The 18,893-nt window shown below is 36.8% G+C and overlaps 1 protein-coding gene across 1 annotated transcript in view; it reads right to left on the reverse strand.

The window, feature by feature from the left end:
• Positions 1–11,601: 11,601 nt before the first annotated feature.
• Positions 11,602–18,893, reverse strand: part of LOC141293558 (receptor-type tyrosine-protein phosphatase gamma-like) — a 91,171-nt gene continuing 83,879 nt past the window's right edge. The window contains exon 7 of the mRNA XM_073825579.1: positions 11,602–11,721. Coding sequence (XP_073681680.1) covers positions 11,602–11,721 — 120 coding nt within the window. The remainder of the gene's footprint in view (positions 11,722–18,893) is intronic.

Consider the following 18,893-nt stretch of genomic DNA (forward strand, 5'->3'; position numbering starts at 1 on the left):
AAATCCTTCAGATTTAACACCAAAATCGTAACCTCACATATGAACTGTTTGTTGTTGATTTGGGAAACGATTCTGTTGCTTTTGTGTGTATATTGTGCCCATAACCTCTGGAATCAGGGTTTTATCGTTACCGTTGGGTTAAATGAAATGGGAAACTTTACAGAAGTTGATAATTCTTAGTGAATATGATGAAAAGAGGACACAGAACATGGACAAGCTTTATATAGATTGGTTATTTGGCTTGGTCTGTTATGAGTAATAACTACTTATTTTGTCCTTTATAATACTGATTTGAATCACTCTCTGGTTTAATATGTTTCAGAGTGTTTAGGTAAATTGAATTTGTGAAATTGCCATCCATAATGGGTTAAAAACCCATGTCTAAATTTAACCGAGGGTCTAAATTAAAATACAGCTAACTGTTTGGTATCTGAATGATAAAAGGTAAATGTTTTAGACTTGATGGCAAAGAAACAGTGACACATTGGCTAAGTCACTAACTAGATTATCCAGAGAGCACCCTCATGTTATAGTGAAGGGTTAGCAGGTGGCTTGACATGTAACCATTTTTAACTGACAAGACAATGAGAACCAAATTGCCTTTAAACAAAGCCCTGAGAATTTGCTGAAAGTCCTGAATTATTTACTGTAATCGAAGTACAGCAGTGTTGGGTGTAACGCGTTACAAAGTAACGCGTTACTGTAATAATATTACTTTTTTCAGTAACTAGTAGTGTAAGGCATTACTCATCCGAAAATTGTAATATTATTACAGTTTTCCCGAGCTAGTTACTTGCGTTACATTTGCCAGTAGCACCTTCATCACACACAAGGCACAAGACAACACAGAAGGGAAGGGGAGGGGGGCGTGAATGGGAACAGTGATTGGTCTGGGTTTGGCACGAGGTATCATTAAATTACCATCACCGATTGGTCGACACCCGGCAGCCAGCAGCAGAGCGGCACTTGCAAATAGAGACCTGCAAACCCGCGGGACCCAACGCAACAGAGTGCGGCGCGGGTCAAAACTTGATGGACAAGTGCGTGTGCTGGTGCGGGCGGGTAGATACTCGTGTGTGTGTGTGTGTGTGTGTGCGGAATGCATGAAAATAAAATGATTCGCGGGACTCCCGCAATATAGAAATATCTAAACATAAAATAAATATAAAAAAAAAAAAATTTATTCATCTATTGCACAAAAGCAGCAAGAACAACATATATTATTAGTAAGAGCAAGAATAGGCAGTTTCGATTTAAAACTTGTTTGCAGCATGAGCAATGTAGCCATCTGCTGATTTTTGGAACGCATCGCCAATCAATGGTGTTTAAGATAGAATTCACTCACTGCTCAAAAGTTTTGAACAGTGCTGAATATTGCGTGCTTACGAATCACAACACACGTAGACCTTTATGAAAGATTAATTGTGCATAATATCCATTGTTATAAGAGCTTTATGAGATCGCGTATGCACTGGATGCACGCAGTATAGGTCATGCTTTTTTGTTTAGAATAACAGTTTTTTGTGTAAGAAAAAAAAAATGTAACTAGTAATATAACTAGTAATATAACTAGTTACTTTCTCCAGGGAGTAATAAAGTAAAGTAAGGCATTACTATTTTTGAGAGTAATATGTAATATGTAATATATTACTTTTTTGAGTAACTAACCCCAACACTGAAGTACAGTAATATGGTATGATAATTAGGAAGATTGAAATTACAATAATTAGGCATTTGGGTATCACTGAGTAATTTCATGATATAATGATATGCAAGGCAATAACAAGTTAGTCTTATATTTAAAGTTATACACACTGATACTGACAATGTCAATTGGACTAAACTTAATAGAAGGGCTGTTAAGTAACAATTATGAACTATTCTAGGTTTAAGTGGAATAATGATTATGTTTTCTCTTTTTCTATTTTTAACAATGGCTTAATTTGGGTCTTACTTATGTTGGGTTTGTTTATTTTAGACTGCCATTGTTTTGGACCCCAAAATGGTCCATGATAGGGAAGGAATGAGTGGATTTACAATCCCTCTTCTTGCACTATATATTATAAATAATAGTTTTTGTAAAAATAGGATATCTATCTTGAGAATGCTTATTAATTTAGCTTGGCTTCCATGGAATAAATAAGCGTGATTCTTGTAATCAGTTAATTTTCAGATATTACCAAATTAACTAAGAGGCATTATATTTGTATAAGACAGGTAAAGACAATTGTGTCTAAGGTAATGACAACAAACAATGCACTACATGCACTGTAGGACTTTTAGTTCCAGTGTAGTTATTAAAGGGAAAAGATATTCAGTTGTGCTCACAGGGGTTGTTAGAAGCAGCAGACCAATTAAAGAATTGTGTCCATTGAAGAAGTATAATACTTGGAGTTTAAAAACAAAATGTGCAGTATGCTTTTGGCCAATAGTTGGGATTGATTTTAGTATGTTTATATATAAGGATGTTTGTTAATTATCATTTGTTAAGGCTGACTATAAGTGGGCAAATTTTGTAGATGTTTTGTCGCAGATACCAAGTCCATTACTAGAACGTAACAACTACATGACCATCTTAAAGGTAACTGCTTTAGCGCCACTTCAATGGTCTATAATGTCACTGCTAGGTGCATTTAAATAGTCTTAATTTGTTTTTGGAAATTATTGCTAGCAGAAAAACTAAGACGAAGAGAGCACCAAGTGAATGTTACATTTACAGTAGGAACGTTTTTACTGACGTGACAGATTCGGTAGAGGAGTTTGTGGAAGTTTTAAAGTATGTTTTGTACGCGCTTGGAGGATATCTAGGACTAGCTGTCTTAATTATTTGGAGGATGGTTTGTTGTTGTTTCTTGTACGTTTTTAAATATGTCTGCAGGACAGTGAATCCTGTACAAGGAGAGATGTGCCTGCTGAAGCTGTCAAACAGCTTACATCAACGATTGACCAAAGAAAACGTCAACGCCCTGTTGTGAGTGGAAGGTGGGAGAGCCCCTGCCATGGGGACCGGAACTTTTAGGTTCCGGCTTGTCCATGATGGGGTGAAGAGACGATTGTGACCCGCCAGGGGAGCATGACTCAAAACCTCCGCCTTCCGTAGTGACCTCACATGGTAGACCGGACGTGGAGTATTGGACTCCACAATTGGTCTAATACGGGGGACTGAAGGAGTGGAAGTCGGAAGACATCATGGCCTTTTTACAAATTAATATCCTTATTAATTCTTACACATTTTTAGTAGATGATCTAGCTCATAAATCAGTGTTTAACTCCTAATATTATTTGTTGTTTAATATTATTATTGGCTAAAAGATGTCTTAATAGGAAATCACATGATGTTAGAATAAATTGTGCTTTGAATGAGATTTGTGCTTGTTGAAGTTTCTCTTTTCTCAGACACCCGAGGTCACACCTCAGGAGGTCAGGATGACCCTCCTGATTACGTGAGCAGTTGTGACCAAGACATCTGTGATCGGGACATCTATGACATGTGTTCTTGATAACTGATCAAATGCGAATCCCTTAGACTTGTATTAGTGAAATCCTGTTGGTTTGGTTCTATTTTTCTAAGTGGCTAAGTGTGCGTGTATCAAGCCACACTGATAAAGAGTCTTGCCTGGCTTGGCAACCTTGACGATAGATAAGACCTCTGTGTGTGACTTTATGTGTGTGTTGAATATTTCACACTTATCTAGGTTCTGGACCAATCCGGATCTTCCTAATCTATGTATTGACGTAATTAGCAACCTCTGTTAGAGTATAATTACTGGTGTTTTGAACATGTACGCAGAGCGGCCTACGAACTCCATCGAGAGTGTTGAAGCTGACTTCTGCTGATGAAACTGCAAACTATTTTCTTCAGTAAACATGACTTCGATTGATTGAATCTTTGACTCCTGGTTTTTGTTCATCATATCTGGTCCTTGTGTTTTTACTGTAAAATTCCCCTTACAAACCTTTTTACGATACAGTTGAGGGGAAAGCTTAATTTTCCCATCACTAGTAAATGCCCCAAAACTTTCATAAGGCTTTATCTGCCCATTTCTAGTTAAGAGAAAACAGCACAATATAATCAAAATATGCCAATTTACTGCAATGCAGGTGAAAAACCAGAGGTGCTGCTGGAATGGACTTTTAAATATGTGCTGTGGTGCATTATGGGAAGTGGGAGAAACCAAGTGTAGAGGATGAAGGGGATTGTTTGTTATTTTAAAATTTGATTGCCTTACCAATGATGGAATATGTATAAATGAATAATAAATAATAATTTGTTGATTAGCACATGTCACTTATAAACTGAGATTTGGTTATTTGATGGATTTAATTTCTCTTAGCTTGTGTGGCTGTCAATGGTTTTGCCCATTGCTATAAATGCTCACTAGTTGGGCTGGTCCTGGTTCATCAGTGTGAGACGGCAGTTGCAGTGGATGGATGCTGAAAGAGATTGTCATGCTTGAAGGTATGTGCCTGTTTACTGTGGTTTTTCTATTAATAAAAGAATGAGAGCCTAATGTGACAGTACATTAAAGTAACCTAACTAGATGTTATGAGTTAATCATGAGCTGTGTTTTGGTTTGTTAACAGTCATGTTGAAGATAGATGAAACATGTGCAACTGAATAAATGCTGAACAGAATCAAGAGCGGTATGGCACCGGAGGAGGATCTTAGCCTTTGATTGCCTTTTTCCTCATACTTTTCTTCATATGTTGTGTAATTTTAAGTATTGTTTCAAGTACTTTTTGATCTTTATGTACAAATGTGTCTTTATTGTAATGTGGACTGTGACTACACCATGACTGGCAAATCTTTTAAAGCTCTAAAAGCAGAGTCCTAATCCTAACTGTGTCTGAGTTTTGGTTTTTACATCATTTGCTCTGGTTTTTGTTCTTTCAGATCCTTTGCTTTCACCGCGGCACTGATTGGTTGTTGCTGTTAAACTGTTCTGTTATTACAGTTTGCATTTACACGTGTACATCAACGGTGCCTTATCAAGGGCCTTTTTCTTTATTTACCAGGGATCCTCAAATCTGTCCCACAAGATCCAATTTACTGCAAAGTCTAGCTCTAACCCTAATCGAACACACCTGAGCATGCTAAACAATGTCTTCAGGATCATTAGAAAGACACCAGTAGGTGAGTTTGATCAGGGTTTGAGCTGAACTGTGCTCTATGCTGACATCTATGGATATCAAATTGGGTTGTCTCTGCTGTTGTCTCTGGAATTGTTTTTTCTGTCCCCTGTTTTAGTCTGAAAGGACAGTGGCATTAATAGTTAATCACCTGCTTTACCCTTGGTTTCATGCACTTGTAAAGTTTAGGTGTCCGAATTTAACCCCATTTTCTGGTCTCTTTCTTAACTTCCTGTTTCTTTAACTTCTGGTTTATTAAAGCATCTAAATGACTCTGTAGACAAATGCTCTCTCCAATGTTTGTCTTCTTGGTACTCGAACACAGTGATGGGGCCAAGATGACCGTAATGGGAGTGACTAAAGTTTTAAATCTTTTATATTCCGGTTTCTTTAGTTGTTGGCATTTATGGTTTTGTTGACTGGTGTGGTTTATGAGGCTTGCTTTTTAGTAGTTTAACTTGGTGTATTGTCTTCTGTTCACTTACAATACAGTCAGTTTAAGACATTGTGTTGATTGCTGATAGGTGCACATATCAGAGGTCATCACAACGCTTAATGTCTACTAAAACTTCTCTAAGATGATTTGTTCCTCATTAACCACACAGAAACTGGTTGTAGTTATTTTTATGTCTTCAAATGTGAGCATTGTGAATTGTTAGCTTGCATGTTGTCTGCTCCCCATTACTTGTTCATAACTGCTGCAAGTATTTAAGTCAACTTTGCCACTTGTAGCACTTTGTTTGTTTTCTTTCTCCCTGCTATGAAAATGTACATACTAATTTGCTGGCATTTTAATAAATGCAGTCACAGTCTAATGGAGTGTGAAAGGCTATGTAGGGCAGCCAGCAAGATGCACTTTTGGTTTAATCCATAGAGAAGTTTGCATATTTTATCACAACTCAAACCATGCCTCCAGGTCCTTTTTTTTTTTTTTTTTTTTTTTTTTTTTTTTTTTTTTTAAAATAACTTTGCACAGTTTGATCAAAGCTGGATCTTCTAACTGTCTTTGGCCTTTGTCAATGTGGAGAACCTTTGTCTTTACTGAACTCCTGTTTGAAACTCATTTGACTCCTGGTTTTCAGTGTGTGTACGGGGGACTCTTCTGTGCAACAGTTTTGAATATCATGCGATTTACTAATATTTGGTGTTTTGTTCTCTAGGTACGCTGGACAACATGGAGCTGGATGTGCTGTTCTCTCAAGGATCCACTTGCTGGCCTTGTCTACAGTGTAGCTCATGCAAAATAATTCTAAGCCTTGTTTTGCTAAAGCTTAATGTGAACTCATAGCTGTACATTTTATTTCCAAAGAAACATCCGAATATGCTTTCTTTAAATGAGAGTTCTTGTCATTTTGTTTCTGTCAGCTACTGATGACGCCATGGGAACATTCTAAAGGGACTGACCAGAAGAGAAGTGTCCCTTTTGAACTAAAGGGTAACATGTGTCCCCTACAATATTTACAATTTTTACCAGAGTAGCTCTGGTTTAGTTCTTGAGGTTACGCAAGTTAGTTTACTTTTTCAGCTTTTTATTTTATTTCCCCGAAACAACCCCCACAAAGTTTTAAATTGCAACCATAGATTTTGTCCAGAGAAGTGTTGTGGTGGTGGTTTAGAGACCTGACTCCATTGAAGGCTGAGTCTACCAACGCAACGCTGTAGGTAAGTACCTATTATTATTATTATTATTATTATATTTTTTTTTGTGGTGGTGGTTTAGAGACCTGACTCCATTGAAGGCTTAGTCTAGCAACGCAAGGCTGTAGGTAAGTACCATATATTTTTATTATTTTTTTTATTATTATTATTATTATTATTATTATTATATATTTTTTTTTTGTGGTGGTTTAGAGACCTGACTCCATTGAAGGCTTAGTCTAGCAACGCAAGGCTGTAGGTAAGTACCATATAATATTATTATTATTATTATTATTATTATTATTATTATTATTATTATTATTATTATTATTTTTATTATTTATTTATTTATTTTTTTTTTATTTTTTTTTTTTGGGTGGTTTAGAGACCTGACTCCATTGAAGGCTTAGTCTAGCAACGCAAGGCTGTAGGTGTCACGTATTGGTCGTCTTGTCGTCATTAACTCTTGCACTACACATCATGGACTTCATTCCCCACAAGCCACTGCACTAATCACTGCATTCACCTGCTCCTTGTTTCTCACTGCATTGATTACCGCTCACAGCTGCACCTCATCACACTGACTGCATTTAAGCTTCTCACACACACAGCCACCTGGCGAAGTCTTATCGTTCCTCATGGTCATAATTCTGAGCGTTTCTTCCCATGTTTGTTTTCCCGTGTGTTTGATTCTCGCTGCCAGCCCCGACCTTCTGCCTGTGTTTTGACTACTCTCTGGATTATCCTCGTTGTTACTGTTTGCTGGTGTTTGACCCTGTCTGTTTGACCACGTCTTCAAATAAATGCTGCAGATGGATCCGCACGTCTCTGACCCTCCTTGTGACAGTAGGTGAGTACCAGATTTTATTATATTTATTTAATTTTATTTATTTTTCACAATGTTTTAGATAACCATGTGTTTTTATTTTTTTATTTTATGGAACCAAGAGACCATTTACTGAGAGAAGTGTGGTGGTGGTTTAGAGACCTGACTCCATAGAAGGCAGGGTCTAGCAATGCAACGCTGTAGGTAAGTACCTTATTATTATCTTTTTATTATTATTATTATTATTATGTTGGCTTGGAGAGAACATATCAAAAGCCAAATTGTAGGTGTTTGCAAGCCTTTATGTAAAACTTAAAGCCTTGCGTCGGTTTTCATGAGAACGTGAGCTGACGGCTCGCACGCGCTTCGGAATGCATTCAGCCTCGCTTTTCTTCATTTAAAAACACTTCTCGGATAAACGGAGACAAGATCATTTCAAAATACATCATAGCTTGACGAATATAATATAAAACACTTGTTTATCTCATGTGAACAAACTGTTGAGAAATAAATCGGAAGTGGATCATTATATTGGATTTCAACATTAAAGCGGCCACATTCTGCTTTTTCTCTTCAATGTTAATCCATAAAAAAAAAAAAAAACTTTCATTTGTGTTGGCTTGTATGTATGCATTTATTTATTGCTCTAACAAGGATCAATATAGAATGGAAACTCTGCAGTGTTAATGTGGTTCATATTGCCAATGCTGTCCACAAGAGGGGGCTGCAGGATAACTAATCCTTCAAGATCTCAACCTATTTACAGTGTTTCATTTAGATCACAGCACTTTGAAAAAGCAAACAGGGCAAACTATTACAAGCATATAAAAACAATACAAATAATTTCACATCCATCTAGCCAACTCTGAACCTGTTGTCATGGCCTAGTCTGCTTTTTTTATTGGAAAATTAAATGGCAAGGGCCATTATTATTATTATTATTATTATTATTATTATTATTATTATTATTATTATATAATTTTTTTTTTTTTTTTTTTTTTGTGGTGGTGGTTTAGAGACCTGACTCCATTGAATGCTGAGTCTACCAAAGCAAGGCTGTAGGTAAGTACCAGATTTATTTTGTTTACAGTTTTAGGTAACCATTGATTTGGTTTTAATTTTTATTGAGAGAAGTGTTGTGGTGGTGGTTTAGAGACCTGACTCCATTGAAGGCAGAGTCTACAAATGCTGTAAGTACCAGGTCTTTTTTATTTTTTTTATTTTTTTTTTTTTGTACCCTTGATTTATTCATATCATGTAGACCCAGAATGACCCACTTCCTATTCACCGCTGTCTGGCAATTCCAGAGTCCTAATGTAGGCTTTATTGCAGATGTTGCCCCACTCTACACTTTGGTCAACTCCTGGTCAGTGAAACCAGAGGACACAAACGGCAGGTTTAATTCTCAGTTCTTCAGTAATCCCTGAAATATTTTACATTTTCAAAAATTATCTAGTTAACAACTTAACATGACCTATGCATTTTAGGTGATCTGGACTGTTTCTTGAAATACTATATTATGATGGCCTGTTCCATGATTGCAGTTCACAAATTTTTTGAATTAGTCTTTGTTGTTGGCAACTTTAGCACTCTCCTAGATAAGTCTCATTCCTAATTAAGCTCTTTTCTCATTTGATGTCTAGAGCTTTCTTCAGGAAAATGTCTAATGCTTGAATGTCTGCTTTGCTTTATCTCCATTTGTGCATATAGCTTTCTTTTAATGAGTTGAGCTGTGTATGTACAAGCTATGTTTGTGAGGGCTGTGTTGAGTTTTTGACCATCGGAGTGTGAAGTTTTGCAAAGTGAAAACATTTTGGCTCGTCTCTACTTTCTGAGACCCCTTTAAAGGCCTGTTTAAGGGACTACAGTTGGTTTTAGGGATCAGGGTATTACTGGCTAAGGGGATGTGTACATTTTGAGTGTATTATTCAATGTACACTAGTATACAAATCACTCTAAATGTTCAGAAAACTGCTTGCATTACTTGATTCTTTAATACTCTGCTCTGTAACGGTCTGTGCTGCAAGCATAACTATTATCTTGTTCACATGTTTGAGTCATATTTTCTCATTTAAACTGTTCTTTTAGTTTAACATTCTGTGACATTTATGATTATATGAACAATATCTCCAGGTACCACATTACCTTTCAATTTCTGCCACAATTGGTGTTCCTGCAGTAGCTCAAGATATTTCTTGGTCCATGTAGACCAGCAGAGGTGTACCATGTGGTGAATTCATCTATTTTCTGTGTAAATGACCATAACCAATGCGTCAAGGAGTTTAGTTATTTCTTCAGCAGATGATTTGTAGTCTGTCTCCAAGTGGTTTGGGTTATCCGATATGACTTTAACTTCACACAATTGTGTGAAGTCCTTAATCGTCTAATAAATTGAAATTAAGTGCATGTACAGTTTCACTCTTCTTTGACTTGATCTTCACTGGAACAATATTGTTCATTGTTTCCGACCCCAGTGTATCATGTTTAGTGAAGTACTGAAGTAGTAGTTCTTGTAAAAAAATAAATAAAAAAAATCTCCATGTGCTGGATGGGTCCTTGCAATACAATTCTCTTGCATGCTCAAGTTGTGTTGTGTGAAATGTCAGAAAGACTGTGTTTTTGATTTTTAAAAATTTAACTTCTCTTTGATTTTATTTGAAATGGGATGTCAAAGCATGGTTCTTTTGACTGAAAATACACAACACAAGCCGTTTTGTCAAACCAATTCATGCTTTGAGTACAGATTTGTAATGACACTACTTGCCAAACATAACTTTTTAAAAGTTTTGCTTTTCTTCCCAAATTCAGCACTTACTAACTCTGAAAACCAATTCTCTCATTTTGGTGGGAGTTTTGGAAAGAAACCATGGTTCGGTTCAAGTAATCTACATCCTGCATGGTTTTGTGACATGCAGTCAAGTAAAGAGCTTTTCATTCTCTGATTCTTCATTTGTAGAATTGAAGAGTTGTAGAGTTGAACTGGTGGTTGATGTGACTGAATTATCCTTTTTTTTTTTTTTTTTTTTTTTTTTTTGGGTGCATTTGTTAAATCCTGTTTTCAATGCAATGAACAGTCAGTCAGTTGCCAGATTCTCATTTCCTTTATCAAAGATTGAAAATTGAGTGTTCGGACACTCCTTCTGCTTGATGCATCTACTTCACTGGTATCTTGTGGTCTGTTTGGTTCAAGTCTTCTGCATTGTCCATGATTCAGTAATAAAAATGTTACAATGACTTGTTTGAAAATATTACAAATAAAGGTTGTAAGAGGAGTCCTGTCTCAAACTGAAGGAGCTAGTTCAACTGCTATCCCAGTGGGTAATTTGCAGTTCTGTGCTTTTTGTACGTTTGCAGTCTAAATAGACTGTTTCTGTTTCTCTCTCTGTGTTTCCCTTCCCAGTCTAAAGCATTTTGACTAAAGTGTAATCGAGGTCTATAATCTCTTCTGATGTTTCTGGGGTTGAGCTGAAAGGAGTTGCTCAGTATTTTTATTTTAAAATTGTGCTTCTATTTTTATGCTTACTTCTCAGTTTAATTTCTTAACTCATTTAGAAGATTTGTTTTGGTAACATGAAAGTTCTAGTTGCTCAATGCATTTTATAATACAAAACTGTCTTGCAACAACTTGTTCTGTTTCTTGTGCTATTAAATTGATTTTGAACTTTTGAAAAATAAAGTTTTTATTTTTTTGGTGCCTTCCTTTACTCTATCTCTATCCTGACAAGTGAAAAGAAGTTTGGAGATGAGGCAATTTATATTACCAGTTTTAGTAATGCAATATGCTTTCTGCACATTCCCAATTTGCCATGGGTTACTCTTACTTCCCTGTGTGTCCCCAGTTGTTACGGTAAAGCTTATTTATTTATATTGTTTCGGAGTTCTGCACTTATGGTTTTGTTTTTGTGTGTGTGCCTCAATTAATAATTTTCTCTTTTTCTTTGGATAACTCCGCCCTACGCCTAATTCGGTGGAGAGCTGCCGGTTTATAAGCGGAAGTGGCGTTGGGGTTAGGGGTGGTGTGGCTCTTTGTTCCCCAGCGCGTGGCGGATCTGTTCTCCCTGAGCTCCGTGGGAGCATGGCTCGTACTTGATGAGCAGCCTCGTGTGCACTTTGTGGTATACTGCGACCTTGTAAAAGGTTTGAGAATGAAGAGGTCTGTACACGTCTTGTCTAGCCATCCGCTGAGGAGTCACGGCAACTTTTCTTTGCGCTGCCTGTTTGTTGATCTATGTTTTTGTGTTATTTGATTTATTCGATTTGCTTTGTTACTTTCGTTAAGTTGTTAATATGTTCCTTATGTTGCCATTTATTTTCGGGGCACCTGAACTCTGATACCAAATAAATGGAGGATTGTTTTGCTCCAATAGCGTGTCCTGTTTTATGTTGCTTAACCCCATTGTTAACGAGTCTCTTTGAAATCGGGTTGTAACACCAGTTGTACATCTATTTGTTTATAGCCATTTGGCAATTTGAGTCCCCATGTAGAGTCACCTTTATTTATATAGCGCTTGTAACAATACAGATTGTGTCAAAGCAACTGCACAGTATTTAAACGGAACAATAGTGTGTAAACGCATTATTGTAGATAATCAATTTTCAGTTAAAGGCAGTTCATCAATGAATTCAGTGATATCATCGTCAGTTCAGTTCAAATAGTATACGATATCGCTGGAAAATGTCCCCAACTAAGCAAGCCAGAGGCGACAGCGGCAAGGAACCAAAACTCCACAGGTGACAGAAATTGAGAAAAAAACCTTGGGAGAAACCAGGCTCAGTCGGGGGACCAGTTCTCCTCTGGCCAGACCAAACAACAGTTTGTACCAATGTCCGATTGTTTGGATCTGCAACAGGCAACTCGTCTTTGACTTAACAGACTCTTTCCATGGTGTGTGTGTTTTTATTTTATTTTTATAAATTGTTTTCTTTTAATATTGCAGATATCTAATGCGGAAATATAATGCTTAAAGTTGCTTTTGTAGAGATGCTTTGTGTAAACTAAGTTTGCTTGACTAGTGATTTACTTCTGTGCCTGTGCTCTTTTGATTTAGTTTCAAAAATTTGATATTTAAGTGTTAAACCATGGTCTGAACACTGAAGCATTTGCTTTGGTAATAGGACTAGGCGAGTTTGGATTGTATTTATTTGCTGTTATATTGCTTTATCTTGTGTGTTTTTTTTATTATTATTATTATTATTATTATTATTATTATTATTATTATTATTATTATTATTTATTTATATATATATTTTTTTAATTGTGTTCTTGGTCTGTAGCTTGTGCACTTTTATAGCCTTAGCGTTGATTCAGAAGCCTTAGCCAGTTATGATCAAAGTTCAGTTCAATTCCTGAATCTACCTGTATAAAAGCTGAATATACAGTAAGAATATTATATTGCACTTTTTGCCTACTCTTGATATACTTTCAGCACATTCCTGTTTGTCACATTACTCCAGTTTCATGTGCTGTAACCAGGATTTGACCATAGAACAATGATACTCTCTCTGCTCTGTTTCTCCAACTTCCTGCAAGAGGTCTTTCAGATCTCTCACCAGAAATGGTGAGATCTTTTTTCTGTAATATTAAGTGTATTGTGCAAAAATACTTTAGAATTTCATAAAGTTGGCGACCTTAACATTTGCGATGGGTCCCAAGTTGGATGTGTTCCTGTTGGCTGTTCTATGATGGCAGCTCATTTGTCTTTGTTTCAGTGTTAAATTTCATCTGGTGAAGACAATTATCAAGGTGTTCTATCCTTATTTGCTGTGTGACAATTTTTGGAAATGTGGAGAGCTTTCACAGTATACCAACTAATTAAGTCTGGTGTCCATTTGTACATGTGTTCCTAGGTTGAGCCAGGTTCCTGTGGGTGTGGTCATCCTTCACTGCAGTGTTTGCTCAAACTGTTAACAAATTAAGCATCAGATGTAATTTAAGTGTGCCTTAAAAGCTTTAGGGCTGGTTGATTTTTATTAAGCAAATATTAATAAATTGAGATTAGTTTGTTAGTGGTGCCACTGTGTATACATTATCCTCCCCATGTGCATTTTAGCACACGCGTTCATTTCCCCCCATTCATTGTATGCTGATTTTTATACACTGATGCCTTATTGTATGTTTCAAAGATACTTTTGTCGTGTTTTAAATTTTTTTTTTTTCCTCTCTCTTCCTAAATTTACCGTTGTGCCATCTGTGCTACGTGTATTTCTAGGCTTATGGTCACTTTTTTTTTTTTTTTTTTTCCTGGCTACTTTCTAAAAATTGTCTTATTCCTCTTCCTTGTCTTTTGTCTTGTACCTAGCCAGTTTTTGTTCATTTTGGTTTTGTTTATTTCATGTTTGTTTTCCAGTTTAGCCTTTTGTATGCAGTTGTTTATGGACATTATTACTGTAGTTTTATGCCACTTTTTAGGGTTTTGTGTGCATTTTACATTTTATTCTGAATTTTGTGTGCACTTCATTTTTTTTGGGGGGGGGGGGGGTCTTCATGACTTTGTCAATTGTTATGGTCTCATGGTTTTTTTTTTTTTTTTTTTTTTTTTTTTTACTAAATTTTATTTAACCTGTGTAATATGGCTTTGTGCTGTTTTGATTTATCATGGTTCACCAGCACTTGAATCCAGGGGCGTAGATTTAGGGTGGACGGAGGGGATGTGTCCCCACCAATATCCTCCGACCAGTGAAATGTCCCCACCAATAATTTAATCCACTTAAAAAAAAAATCGCGCTTTCAACATGAACCTAGACACGCAGAAAGGGATAAATCACGTTCTCTCCTTTTGAGTCCTCCAGCCCCAAAACACATATGAACATTTTGATTGGTTGTGCCTTTCCCTGCTATCATGTGAGAGGCTATGGCTGCGTTCAAATACAAGTAGCGCCAAATGCAGTGGATTTTTTTTTTTCCCGTGCAAGGTGTGTTGGGTGACATGTGAGGATGGCGGCAGCAGAAAAAAAAAAGAGTTAGAAAAGCTAGACATAAAGAGCTTTTTTTTCAAAGAAAGTGTAAGTCACTTCAAATTCGCGAGTGAATCCATCAAAGTCACGACAACAGTTAATGCTAGTGTTTTTTTTTTTTTTGTTTGTTTTTTTTTACCGCTTCTTTGACGCACATTCATTATAGCAGGGCAGGCAAGTGATGCGCGGGTCAATGTCTAAACAACCCGAACCCGCCTGACCGCCCACAACTCGGACCGAAAAAAAGAAAGAAAACATTATACCCGACCCACTTCCTGACCCGCATGTTTAATATCTGCGACTGACACCAGCGATTGCGGCTATGCGGTGGACATACGTTCAGACAAACATCATTCGGTATTAATCAGGTAATTTTGTCAAAAGAAATGTTGTTGGTTTCAAGAAAAATACAGATTGTTGTTGTTGTGATTTATTTTGTCTTTCCTTTATTTAAATAGTTGCGTTTTCAAAGTACTCAAAATTATGTCAGTGATTCTCCGATTTTAAATATGATCAAGAATTATTTTATTTCGATCTACAGTGTATTTAAGAAAAGATTAGCCTATAGCCCTATATATATATATCTATTACAAGCTAATTCCCTTTTTCTTAACTTTTAATTTCTTCTAAAAATTAAGAATATTAAATCAACTTAATAGGCTAGATTAACGAATTTTCTTATACAAACATAACAAATGCACTTCAAAACGAAATTGTCATATATAAATTCAGGAATCATGAATATGACAATATTATTATATACTGTATGTGTGTGTGTGTGTGTGTGTGTGTGTGTGTATGTGTGTATATATATATATATATATATATATATATATATATAAAATTAGTATAGCTATAATAGTTGTATCAAATTAATAAGGAAATAGTGCCTTGAATTTAAGTAATGTTTAATTTCGTTCGTTTCGCTCTCTGGAAATGTAAAGGAAAAGTACAGTTTTTATTTAGAATTGGTTTTTAATCCCTGGTTTTAAACAAGCACATACATGAGATAATTTATATATTATTGCTTGAATAAACATTTAAAATGAGTAAAGTGTTGTTAGGCTTCATTAATTATGTCAACTGTAACCAGGAACATTTCCCATAACTTCCAACGTACTGGTTATATCTTAAGAAGAATGGCTTCTACGCTAATAGTCTGTTTCTTTCTTATTCCGAGGTCACTGCAGTCGCCTGGATCCAGTCCAGAGGGTGGATCAGCAGCAGAGATGACCCCTAGAGCCCTGAATGTCAGCAGAGACCATGAAAACTAGATGAAGCTCAGAGACAGTCTATAAGTGAAGAGGTCTTCGCTGGAGATCTGTCATTGCCAACAGAAAATTGGAAGCAGACTCTGCTAAATCTGACTTGGTTGCAGGCCACAATGAAACTGCTGGTTTTGTGTGGCCAGAGGTGAACTATACCCCTGACTGAGCCTGTTGTGTTCCGGGTTTTTTTTTTTTTTTTTGTGGGCCCTTAATTTGTCACCAATGGAGTTTTGGTTTCTTGCCAGTGTTGAGACTGGCTTTCTTAATTTTTAGCAATATTGTCAGCTTGATTGTACAGATACTATTTGAAGCAAGCTGGATGACAACACTGAGTCAATGATGAACTAAGTTTAACTGACAGTTGAGTGTTTACTATTGCGTTTTTGCATTATCAACACCATTTGTGTTTAATGCTGTATTTGTGCATTTCTTTTGCATTGGCATGAATTTATACGGTCCACCACTCAGGAAAAGTGGAGAACTTTTTTTCCTCTTTTTTTTTTCCCTACATAAACTGCCAATTAATCAATTTCAAATTTGACTCTTGACCTCATTTATTCCTTTTATTTAATTAATTTCATAGTCTCCAACAAAGCTACTGGGATTGCTGTCATTCTTTAATGCATCCCAATCAAGCAGTGTTAGGTTTAATGTTTTAGAAGCAGATCAGGGTAGTCTGTTACCTGCTACCTCGAATAACTTCTTACTGTTAAATTCTGAAAAAACAGAGGTATTAATTATTGGACCTAAAACCTCCACAAGTAATGACCTAAAACAGTCTAATACTAAATGGCTGCTCTGTAAATTCGTCATCATCAGTTAGGAACCTAGGCGTCCTATTCGATAGCAATCTCTCCTTTGAAAGCCACATTTCTAGCATCTGCAAAACCGCATTTTTCCATCTTAAAAATATATCGAAATTACGACCTATGCTATCAATGTTAAATGCTGAAACATTAATTCATGCGTCCATGACCTCAAGGGTAGATTATTGTAATGCTTTATTGGGTGGTTGTTCTGCACGCTTAATAAACAAACTCCAGCTGGTCCAAAATGCAGCAGCTAGAGTTCTTACTAGAACCAGAAAGTAAGACCATATTAGCCCGGTTCTGTCAGCACTGCATTGGCTCCCTATTTAACATCGTATAGATTTTAAAATCTTGCTAATTACTTATAAAGCCCTCAATGGTTTAGCTCCTCAGTACTTGAACGAGCTCCTATCGTATTATAGTCCTTCACGTCCGCTGCGTTCTCAAAATTCTGGCAATTTGATAATACCTAGAATATCAAAATCAACTGCCGGCGGCAGATCATTTTCTTATCTAGCGCCTAAACTCTGGAACAATCTACCTAACACTGTTCGGGAGGCAGACACACTCTGTCAGTTTAAATCTAGATTAAAGACACATCTCTTTAACCTGGCTTACACATAAAATCATTAACACATTTCTATAATTCAAATCCGTTAAAGGATTGTTAGGCTGCATTAATTAGGTCAACCGGAACCGAAAACACCTCCCATAACACCTGATGCACTCGTTGCATCGTAAAAAGAATGGCATCTACGCTAATATTAGTCTGTTTCATTCTTATTCCGAGGTCACCGTAGCCTCCAGACCCAGCCTGTATCCGGATCAGATGGTCACTCCAGTCCCCCGGATCCAGTCCGTACCCAGCTTAGATCGTGGATCACCACCTGGAGATGACTTCAATAGCCGTGGATGTCAACCAGATGAGCTCCAAGGCGGATCATCAATAAAGACCTCGCCAACCTTGACGGCCATCGGCACTACACCACAGGATCCTGATGAGTTCTCTACAATCAGACATTGGTACAAACTGTTGTTTGGTCTGGCCAGAGGAGAACTGGTCCCCCGACTGAGCCTGGTTTCTCCCAAGGTTTTTTTCTCCATTTCTGTCACCTGTGGAGTTTTGGTTCCTTGCCGCTGTCGCCTCTGGCTCGCTTAGTTGGGGACATTTTCCAGCGATAACGTATACTATTTGAACTGAACTGACGATGATATCACTGAATTCATTGATGAACTGCCTTTAACTGAAAATTGATTATCTACAATAATGCGTTTACACACTATTGTGCTGTTTAAATACTGTGCAGTTGCTTGACACAATCTGTATTGTAAAAGGCGCTATATAAATAAAGATGACTTGACTTGACTTGACCTGCAGGTACAGATCCAGGTTCACAAGTTTTTAAGAGATGAGTAGGGTAACTCCAGACTTTAGGTGGATGAGATGTTTTAGTCATTTGTTGCCTTTTTAAAGACTTCTTGTGCACATTGTAACCAAAGGTCAGAATTGCTCCTATGATCTAGGTTTTTGATGTACACTTGTGAAATTCTGTCATTACTGTTCTCACAGAATTAGTATTAGTACATTGGTAAAACATCATTGGAAAGGTCCAACACTCCTAAATATGTAGTTTGCGTGATTTTTAACCTCTCAGTCACTGTGTCCATTGAAATGGACAATTTTATTGGTTTTAAAGTGTTTTTATGAGCAATTTATGGTTACTGATTGTTCCTAGATCAACCAATCACAAAGGAGATGTGCCTTAATTTAATTTGGGTGGAACATGTTTTCTTCGCTGAAGTACCTGGAGATTTGCTGTGAATGCTCTGTGCATCTCTTTTGAATTTTGAGTGGTGAACATTAACCCTAATTCTGTGTATTTCAGGTAAGATGAGAAGCTTTTTAGAAGAGTTAAATGTGCCGCTGTCCTGTTCCTGGATGGCAACTCGCTTGAATTCATTGAGCCTGATGTCGGTGAGTGCTGAAGTTGTTTTTCCTGAATTATGCTCTGCTAGGCTTGTTTGCTGTTTGAAATGTGGATAGCTTTCTTTAAATTCAGGATCAATCCAGTTAAAAGTTCAAAGTGTTGTCTGCCTCATGTTTTCTTGTACAGTGTTATAAGTGTTCATGGAAGTGCTATGTTTATGTACTGCCTGCATTGTTTTATGCATTTCTGTGGATTATTAAAGACTGTTAATTTTGATTCTCACTTGTCTCTGCGTTCCTTGCTTTCGCAGAGGTCGCGATACCAAAAATAGTCCTTCATT

This window comes from Garra rufa, chromosome 20 (assembly GCF_049309525.1).
Source record: "Garra rufa chromosome 20, GarRuf1.0, whole genome shotgun sequence".
NCBI lineage: Eukaryota > Metazoa > Chordata > Actinopteri > Cypriniformes > Cyprinidae > Garra > Garra rufa.